Source organism: Equus asinus, chromosome 4 (assembly GCF_041296235.1).
Source record: "Equus asinus isolate D_3611 breed Donkey chromosome 4, EquAss-T2T_v2, whole genome shotgun sequence".
Classification (NCBI taxonomy): domain Eukaryota; kingdom Metazoa; phylum Chordata; class Mammalia; order Perissodactyla; family Equidae; genus Equus; species Equus asinus.
This window is the reverse complement of record NC_091793.1, coordinates 132,648,500-132,658,832: the sequence shown is the minus strand read 5'-3', so window position 1 is coordinate 132,658,832 and position 10,333 is coordinate 132,648,500. Positions and strand designations below refer to the sequence as shown.

The 10,333-nt window shown below is 49.8% G+C and overlaps 1 protein-coding gene across 7 annotated transcripts in view; it reads left to right on the top strand.

The window, feature by feature from the left end:
- The first annotated feature begins 1,404 nt into the window (after positions 1–1,404).
- ANKRD44 (ankyrin repeat domain 44) overlaps positions 1,405–10,333 on the top strand; it is a 286,713-nt gene continuing 277,784 nt past the window's right edge. For 3 of the 7 annotated variants that reach the window (XM_070508287.1, XM_044768520.2, XM_070508286.1), the window contains exon 1: positions 1,406–2,222. In XM_070508287.1, the coding sequence (XP_070364388.1) occupies positions 1,542–2,222 (681 nt within the window). In that variant the 5' untranslated portion in view covers positions 1,406–1,541. Of the gene's footprint in view, positions 2,223–10,333 lie in introns of all 7 variants that reach the window. The other 4 variants (XM_070508289.1, XM_070508285.1, XM_070508288.1 and 1 more) reach the window with 2 other exon arrangements.

The following is a 10,333-nucleotide window of genomic DNA, read 5'->3' as shown; positions in this document are numbered from 1 at the left end:
AATTACAAATTACTTTCCTTTTATTTTTCCTTTATTATACAATTAGGACATTATATTGACATTTTTTGGAAATTTGCATAGGTAGGTAATATTACCTATGAATTTCATTTCAGGTTAGTAAGGAGGGTGTTAAAAATACTAGTTACAAAGGGGATGGTGGGTTTGATAGGGTTGAGAACTGCTTGCTCCTCCTTTCACTTGGGCCCCAAGAACTTATGCGTAGCCATGCCCCTGAGGAACCAAAGAGGATCCTGAGTGCATCTACCAAATTAAATCATTTGTTGTCCCTCTTCTCAAAAACAGCTCTGTTTAAGTAGAGAATCCAGTGACCTATTCAGTTTACTTACAAAGCCATGCAGGATGATATTATTAAATAGACATACCAACAAGAGCAGGGAAGAACTGCCTCATAGATGCGATGAAAACAGCCTATTTTGTTTTCCAGGGAAGCCTTGGAGACAGCATTTTTGTCTTTGTGCATCCCTGACGATAGAGGGGGGAGCCAGGAGAGCGCTTTCTTGGTTTCTCTTGTCTGCACGACCGGAATCACAATTCCATGGTTAGATGATACATGGAAGGATGCTATGCAAATGCCACCACTCCCTTCTCTCCTTTCTCACGTGGAATCTTCGGGGAGGCTCTGAAAGTGGGGAGGAGGAGTCCACTTTGGGTTTGTGAATGAAGGGTAGCTATTTGGTCTGGAGCCAGGAACTCTATCTCCGGTTTGCTGCTCAATGCCACCGCCTGCAGGTTTGCTGGGTGGCATGCCAGCGACACGTGGGGGCTGCCTGGGAGCAAGACCCCACCCAGATGCCTAATTAACTCTTCCTCCTCCAGAATCTCAACTCTTGTCACCTTCTCAGTGAAGCCTGCCCTCCCCTACCAGGCTGGTCCGGTTCCTTTGTCATGGATTCCTTCAGAAGCATCTGTCCCCTGTGATGCCTCATCTCAGTTGTAATTACATTCATCAGTGGTGACTATGTGGTTTATGTCAGACACCTCCTAGGAGTTAGGGATCTTGTCTGTTTATGCTCCCCCTTTCACACTGCGCCTAGAAAGTATCTCACACAAAGTAGGTACTCAGTATACAGTTGTTGAATGAATAAGTGTTTGCTCCAAATTCCAGAGATATCAGCACTTACAATGATTATGAATGTTACCATTGTATTTGTATCCCATGCTATTTGACAGCCAAGTCTTCTATCTGTTGGAAGCATGGTAACTGGATTTTGTACAAACGAGTGAGTCAGGACTGGTAGAAACACTCAAAAGCCCCATTTATAATGTCTTCTCCAGTAACTCCACTCCACCTCCACCCTCCCCCAAGCAAAACCCAGTGTTTGAATGTAACGGTGGGGTCCTCTGTGGGTCTAGCTGGAAGGTGGTTGGAGAACAAGGCGAAAGGGCCAAAACCCCTGTCCCCCACCTCCCAAGTGTGTGACATACACTCGCTAAAGAATTACAATGTGTCCAGGGCCTCTCCGCAGCAAACAAAAGAGAGCATCAGAGTTATGTCCCAGACTGAGGTGGGATAATTCGGGATGCTGGGCAATCTGATTCTGGACCAGGAGGAGAGGTTTAGGGGAAGGGGTGCGACGCGGTCTCCCAGGTTAAAGTTGGTGGCATGTGAGTGGCAGCCTTTCTTGCCCGTCGGGGTGTGTCCGCACGGGCTCGCTCATCAGGTTGTGCGCGCGTGTGTCTGTGCGTGTGAGGCGGGGCTGGGAGGACCCCGAACAGCCCCGGGGGCGCCTCCAGCCGCGCGCGCCCCGGGGCCGGCGGGCGGCTCGCCGGGCGCAGGGGGCAGGTGCGCGAGCAGGCGCGGGGCGGCCCCGGGGCGCGCGGGGGGCGGGCGCGGGGGCCGCGGGCTGCGAGGCGCGGCTGCGGGCGGCAGGCGGCAGGCGGCAGCGTCGGCCCGGGCTCGCGAGCGAGCGCGCGGTGATGTCAGTGGCGGCCCGGCTGGCAGCGGCCGGTACTTCCTGTATAAAGGCGGGCGGGCTCGGCTGCAAACCCCACTAGCCAGTGTCAGCCTCGCGGCGGGAGGAGGCGGCGGCGGAGGAGGAGCAGGGGGAGGGCTGTCAAATTCGGGAGCCAGATTTTTTTCCCTTCCCCTGGCAGTCCCTTCCGCTTCCCCGGCTCCTGGCGTGACATCTGCGCACCGGGGACCTGTATGTGTGTGCGCGCCGAGGAGCGGAAGAATGGCAGTGCTCAAACTCACCGACCAGGTAGGGGGCGGCGGCGCCGGCGGGCGGGACCGCGGGGCTGGGGGCGCGGCGCGGAGGGGAGCGCGCCCGCCGCTGTTTACTGGCGGCCGAGGGGAGGAGTGTGCGCGGCAGGCGCGGCTCCGAAAGCCGGCGGCGGCGGCTCTGCCCCTGCGCCGTCCCCGCCCTGGGCCGTCGGCGCTGTGCGCTCGGCTCGGCGCCCGGGGCCGGGGCCGGGGCCGGCGGGCGCCAGGCGCAGGCAGGGGGCTGGTGCGCGCTGTGCGCCGCTGTGTCGTCCGCGGGCCCGGCCGGGCAGGGGGAGGGGAGGCGCGAGGGGCTCCTCCGGCTCCTCCCGTGCAGCGCAGCGTGGGCTCCCCGGCCAGTCCCGGCCAGGGGAGGCTGGTGCGCGCCGCCGGGAGGAGGACGGCGCGGGGAGAGGGAGAAAGGATCGCAGGCTGGGACCCCTCTCCAAGCCAAGCCGGAGACCGGCCCAGACCTCGCCTCTTGAGCAGTCGGGCTGTCTTTATCCGTTTGACATGACATCCTGACTTCCTCTTTAGTAGCTCGAGGCTCTGGGTGCGTGGTGCGCGATGGGGACCCTTGGAGGCGGCGCTCTCGGCTCCGGCCCCATCTCTCCCAGGAGGAGGTGCAGTCCGGCCGGGGGCTCCACTCACAGGCGGTTGGCTACCCTCAGCCTGTGTCTGTCAGCTTTGTTGCTTTCGTTGCCGAGACACCACACAGGGCAGCCCTCGAGTCCTGGTCCGGAGAGGTGGGGTTACGTGCTGAAGCGGTTGACAGTCCTTACTGCAGTTCTGTGGAATAGCAACACCCCACCTTGTCGGACTCTGCTGCTCTGAGGACATGGGCACTCACAGGCGCCCAACCAAGTTGCAGGACAAATTCTTTGCAGCTCTTTCCACGAAAGAAGGAAACAGCTTGCTCTTTTTTCTCCTGCCATTTACTCATGGATAGTGACGTGAACATTGTTAGGTGGAGAGGCAGTCTTGACTTTGACACTCGCGGTCCAACATGCCAGTCCTTCGTATTAAACATCTGCTTCTCCAGTGGGTCGCATCTGGTGCCTTGCTGTCTCCGGTTAACATCCAGCCGGAACATCCTGCGACTTAAATGCAATCAATCACTACAAGGATTTGCTCTCCTGCCTTTTCGATTCAAAGTTTTGGTTTGTTTGCCCTAAGTATTTATAGGCTTTTTTCTTTTCTTTTCTTTTTGTGGGGTAGGGATCACCAAATTAAAATTCATGTTATCATTAAATTTAGCAGGAGGAGCAGCCGGTAATTGTGGTGCACCTACCTGTTCCCATTGGTTCCAGAGCATTTAAGTGTTTGTAAGTTGCTGTTAGGATTCCCTCCACCTTTTGGTCACATAGTTCGACAACTCTTATACATTTGCTTGTTTTAAATCTTCCAGGGTTAGTCTGTCTTGGTCTTGACATCTTTGCCGGTGCAAGTTAATTCCTAAATCTTCAAAGTACAAAAAATGCTACGCATAAGCGTTACTGTTATCATCACCTACACAAAAGAATTTCACATAGAATTTTAAAGTTGTAAGGGATGCCAAAGCTGATCTTAGCCCGAAACCTTCATGTTTTAAAATGAAGAAACTGAGATCCGGGCAAGTAAAGCCTGTCTTGCTGAAAGACCACAGCTGTCGGCCAGCACAGTGGAGACTAGCTCCTGTCTGCTGCCTTCCAGGCTCGTATGCTTTTTACTAGAGCTTGTAAGATGCCTCCATCTTCTCATTGGATTTGTTGAAAGGGCTGTAAGAAGGCAGCCTCTCCTAAATCAAGATCAACACTAGTGAAAAGTGTATTATTTAGTCTTAGAAAGGAAGTTATTCTTTAGGACTTACCAGAGTAGGGCTTTCAAAGATGTTTACCTTTAAAAATGTTTCTGAATACATCCCTTCTCTTCTCCCAACAAACTAGTCTTACTGTGGAAAGAAAGAAAGAGTTGCATAACCTTCATTTGGTTCCATCTCCTGATGTATAAAAGGAATCTGAGGAGTTCTAGGATTCAAGAGCAGCTAAAAAGGGTCAGCCTATCTTGGGGCAAAGCCAGGGGTAGGCTGGCTGAAGAGGTGGTCTGGGCGGGCTGGGGTGCAGCGTAAGCAACCATGGTTTCTGTGGGGCTTTAGGCCCAGGAAGTGTGTGCTCGTTCTTGCCTTATATAGTCTTACCTTTCAGCTGGAAGCTAAATTCTTAGAAGCTGGTTCTTAACGTCACCAGAGGCTTAAAAACCCTTTGCTAAACCCCCAACTCAAGAGTTTTGCTCCATCGTTGTGGGTGGGGGGCCACCTGCTTGGAACCCCTGTCTTAGAGTTCGTGGGGTACCGAGGTCTCCATCCAGCTATTTGTAAAGCAATCACTTCTTCATTCCTCCCTCACCTGGTTAATGCCCTATTTGTGAAGTGACTCTTTTTGCCAGGGCTCTTGGATTTTTAGCTTGAGGAGACATTCTTGCTGTTGATCACCTGAATTACCAGTTGTCATGGTGGCCGATGGAAGGAGTGGAAGAAGACATTTCCTGTGCTGCAGAAGCTGGGTGCAGGAGCTCGTTGGGTTGATGGTGGCCAGCACATAACAGACAGTCCTGCATGATGTCTCAATCATGCATGAGGAGGAAAACTCCTTTTCTGAGCTCTGTTTTGGGAGAAAAGAAAGGGGGAAGGGAGAGGCAAGTGTGGTTTTCAGTTTTTTGTTTTTTTTTGTTTTTTTACTATCAGAAGGAACTAGGAGCTATTTCTACAAACAAACAAACTTCACATTTAGCACTTCTGCATTTGTAACTGTGTCTCTTCTGTTTTCCTCTTCACACACACATCATTTTTCTTGCAGCGTTGGGGGACCAACCATCCTGGTTTGCCCAGGACTGAGGGGTTTCCTGGGAGGTGGGACTTTTGGTGCTAACACTGGGAAAATTTTAGGCAAACCATGTGGAGTCAGTCACCCTGTGCAGCACAGAACACACTCACCTATGTAATTAACATAATAGTGTAATTATTTCCTCACAGGTGGACATTAGGAGGTTTATTTATATCTTCGGTAAAGTGAGGTAATTTTAAGTTTGTGAAAGAAAATTCCGTTACATAGACATGTAATGTATTTTGGCTCAAGGTGGCCATGAAACTCTTTGTAGTTTGATTTGAGATTGAACTTTTGGGGGCTGCTCGTTCTGTCATATAAAGACACTACAGTGATTTTAAGTGTGTGGTCATATGTCTTCAGCCTCGCCCCCCAAAGCAGTTTCTCAAAGTTACAAAGCAAGAATGGTAAGTTCTGTTGGACCTCTGAAATGTTCACTGTTCTTATCTGAATTTGCTGGTGACAGCAGATGCCCCCTCCATCTCCAGGGCTGCCTGTGGACAAACTGTGTCAGCAGGTGGCCCTTTTTGGAGCTTCCTGCCCGGAGGCCTTCTGGTTTGGTGTCCCCTTGCCAAGTCCTAGCTCACACTTGAGTCACCCATCTGCCTGCCAAAGGCAGTGGCTGGCAGCTGTGGCAGTGGCAAGAAAGTAGAAATCCTGTCACTTTGCAAGCGGCCTTTCTAGCCCGGAGCGTGGGGCCTTGGGATGTGTTGCATCTTTTCCTGGGCTGCCTGGCCTTCATCGCTCCCTCCGGCACTGGGCTTACAGCAGATGCTGTGCTCCAGTCCTGCCTTCACCAGAGAAGAAGGGACAAGAAAGGCTTTATTCTTAGGACCCTTCTCTGGTTGATTTGGGATCCAGTTACATCTAGCTTGGGGAGTGCCCTTGAGCGCTGGTGTTTCACAGCGGGGACCTACTAATGGCTTACGTTTATTGTGATCTGGTTGTATACTGGGCCTTTGAGGTGCATCATCTGTCTTCATCCTCACAGCCATGCCAGGAGGGAGGTGTGATTCCTATTTTATAGGTGAGGAAACAGGAATAGAGAAGCTACTTGACTTGTTCAAGGTCACACACCCGGTAAGTGATGGAGAAGCGTGTCCTGCCCTGACAGTCTGATTGCGCAGGTGGGGCTGCAGTCACAAGGCTGTACTTTTAACAGTTGAAAGGGCAGTGCTGTCCTCGGACTCAGGGATGCCTGCTCTTGTTTCCCGGGCAGCCGTCGGGTGAGCCACACTCCTCCCAGCTCCTGGGGCCGGACCTAGTTCTGTCAGAGTCAGGAGCTGCTCTGGAGGCCTCTGCTCCTGTCAGACTTGTGCCTGGCTTATCCTGTTAGCCTCTCTACCTCCCCACCCTGGTGAATGACATGTGTTTTGCTGATTTTTTTTCTTGGTCATTAACAAATAAACTGTGATCGTTGTAGAAAAATCAGGAAGCTAGATAAACAAAAAGAAATAGTTAAAACCATCTGAAGTCTCTATCTTCAGAGAGAACTGCGCTTGACATCTTGAGTTAGTTACTGCCAGTCTTCTGTCTAGGTAACCAGGTGAAATGTTTAAATTTCCTGCATGATAATGTCACTGTCTTTCTCTCGAGCGCAAAACTGCTATCTGTGCTGTCTAGACCAATGACTTTTCCAAATAAACTGAATTTATGCTTCTCTTAAATAAATGTTGGATGCTCTGGTGTAAATCCAGTGGTGACACACAAGGTCTAACCCTGGATTGATTGAAACTTTTTTTTTTAAGATTTTATTTTTCCTTCTTTACCCCAAAGCACCCCAGTACACAGTTGTATATTTTAGTTGTGGGTCCTTCTAGTTGCGGCATGTGGGATGCCACCTCATCATGGCTTGACGAGTGGTGCTAGGTCCGCACCCAGGATCCAAACCTGAGAAACCCCGGGCCGCCGAAGCAGAGCGCGCGAACTTAACCACTCGGCCATAGGGCAGGCCCCTGAAACGTTTTTTTTTAAAGATTTCAACTTTTACTTCCTCTTTTCCTCTAAACAGAGAATAAATATAAACTCAAAAAGGCATAGTTGTTTGTGCCAGAAACAAGACTGAAACATTCTTTAAAAAGATTTCTATTTCAACAGTATAATGTGAATTTTTATAGGCTCAAGTATAACGTGAAATAATTTAAAAATAGGCAGGAGCTACAGAGATCTGATAATCTTGTGGTTTTCAGGCTTGCATAAGCTATGGCTTTCCTTGTTTTCCCCAAAGAAAATTCCATATGGAAGCTCAATATATAAAAGAGATTGGTGGCAGCAGGGGTCCCTAAGGCCCTTTCAAAGATCATTTGGATTTAGTGTTCTCTGAAAACCCCTTTATATGCGAAAACTACTGGTGAGTGGCTCAGTGGTTTTTCCTGACACATCATATCCTCAAACAAACAAACAAACAAACATTTATAAATGTAGGTGATGAGGAGTTGCATGGAATTTGGATGACCATATCATTTTGATCCAAACTGGGACAACTTTGAGAATGGTAGGGTGCACTATTAAATATTAAGCTGGGGAAACAGATGCGACACAGGACTGTCCCATGTCAACCTGGATCTGTGGTCACACTGCATAGGCTCTGTGTTTGCGTGCCTCAGGCTTGACGGCAGCAGTGAACTACTTTGACTAGCAGACTAGTCCGTCACTTTCCAGGCAGGCTTACACTGCAGCGGCATTACAGAGATGGTGTATGACCTTATGCTGGTCCGGAGTTGCAAAATGGCTTCCATCGCATGCAGCGGTGCTGACCAGGTGGTTGGGGAGCTGCAGGAGCAATATGTCAGAAACATTCTGGCTCTTGCAGCCCGGGAGGGGGATAAAGTGATGACCAATGATCACTGTTTGCTGTGGGTATATGATAAGGGAGAGGCCGCATATGTTGTGCAGTAGCCAACCCTGGGTAAGTCAAATTAACCTCTGTGGGCCTCAGGCTCTTCTTTGTCCTCAGGCTCTTCTTTGTAATGTAGAAAGTTTCGATGGCTGTCTTTCCTGTGCCTCGGCGCCCCCTCTCGCTCTGTGCCTCAGCCCTGCAGCGGAGGGTGTGCTCTTTACAAGGTTTGCGCTGTGGTCTTCCTCACACAAGTGGTGGTGCAGGGTGTGCTGGCAAATGAGCTCGAACTTAGCTCTCCAGGTAACAAAGTCAAACACTTAATTTCAGGTTCCAGGAGAGGGTTTTAACCGGCGTCAACCATTTAGGAGCCGATTGCTGCCCTGCCCCCCTTCATTTATAGATAATCTTGGATTATACCTGAGATTATTGGATATATCTAAGATTATTCATTGTACAGAGTAGTGACTTTATACATTATTCCTTTACTACCCAACGTCGTGTTTGCCTTCTGCCTGCCATCAGGCTAGGGGAGCAGGTGTTTTCTCTGATCAACGTTCATGCTTGTAAAAGAGTCTATAGCCCAAAAGGTTGAATGAATGATTCACGACTCTAGTTTTTATTATGATATTCATAATTTTTAAGGATGTTTTCACTTGTCTCCCCTTTTGAAAACTGAAAATTTGTCTAGTCCTCTATTAGTTGGGCCAAGTCAGTAAGACGTATGCTGTTCATTTTTGGGCTGTTTCAGGCTTTACAAAGCCAATGTTTGCTCGTATTTCATGGTTTCGTGTATCTCTGATCCCCTCAGTCCCAGCCTCGTGAGTCATAGCATCCCAGTGCAACCTTCCAAGGTATCTTTAGTACCAGGAGACCATTTTGCCCCACGGGAGCCTCCAGAGCTCCTAGTAAAATTAGAGCCATTTGTAGACACATCTGGGGCCTCGACATGCAACATTTAATCCCAGTTCTAACTTGTCTCTGAAGGTTTCCATGTTAAATTGCTTTCGTTTTGCTTTAGTTTATTTTTAAAATAACACTAAATTGAGAATCCGAAGACCTGGATTCTACTCATGGTTCTTTTTCTAATGGTTGTATGGGCTTGGGCAAGTCCCGGACTTAGTTTCTCTCTCTGTAAAATGGGAGGGGTGGGTGGAGAATCCTCTGAATTCCTTCAAGCTCTGCTGTTCTAAGAGAGCACCCCAGGTATCTCTGTGGCAACCTCTTCTCAACTCCTGGAACCTGGTTTCAAAAGTATCTGCCTTCCGTGAACCTCTGAGTTTCCCCGCAATGTGGGGGTGGCAGAGTTAGAGTTGATCAGATCTGAGAAACACACACTGAGTTCTGCCCCAGCGTCAGGGCTCTGTTCCCCAAGAATGTGGTCTTCTAGCATCTCTAGGAGCTTGGTTTCGGGGCCACAGAATCCCTGGGGCTGTTCCAAGCGTTGTCCTTGGGAAATCCCCTTGAGCCTCTTGCAGGGCAAGGGGAGCAAACCGTGCAGACCCGTTTGTCTGTTGTGAGCTGTGGGGAGCTGGGGCCCACCCTAGCCTTCCTCTGAGGTGCTGCACTAGCGAATGGCCTGGGTTCTCCCAGGCATAAGCCTGTCTTAATGAACTCCACAGTAGCAGCTGCATCTAGCAGGTCTGTTTCCCAACTGTTGACCCCAGAGATTGGGTGCAATTGACACAGTGACCACAGACTTTCTCAAGAAGGGAATTCTAGTGTGCAGTCAACAGCCTCTGTGTGTGTAGATGCGCTCCGTCTGTGGAGAAAGCTTGTTTTGCTGTTGAAGACTGGCGAGATAAAGAGAAAGATAGGAAGTGAGCACAGGAGAAATGTCAAGACAGAAAGCCAGGCAGAACTGCAGGTCAACTGGGCCAACTCAACCCACCAATTGTTGTTAAACAATGGCCTCCAAAGTGGTGGTAGGGGGACAACTCTACCATAGGTGCGAGCAAGATGGCTTATTGAGTTTGGGAAAGTAAATATTAGAATTCATATTTCTTTTAAATAGATTTTTTATTTTTGTGTATTTTAAATATACATTCTATACTAGTATATATATAAGATCCTCTTAGCTCTACTTTTCACTTTTTACTACCTGGCCAGGCCACTTGGATTACTGCAGCAGGCTTCCCACTGGCCTTCCCCATCCAACCTTGGCCCCTACTCGCTACTCTCAACGTAGCCATCAGAGGGATGGAACTCAGATCACGTCGCTGCGCTACTCAAAACCCTCCCATCGCACACAGAGTAAAAGCTAAAGTCAAACAGCGGCCCTCCAGGCTCCCTCCACGTAGCCCCTCCACTCACCTGTCCAGTCATATCTCCTCCTGTCTCTCCTGGCTCCTTGGCTGCAGCACACGGGCCTCCTCACGATTCAGTGCACATGCCAGGTGCACCCCTGCCTCAGGC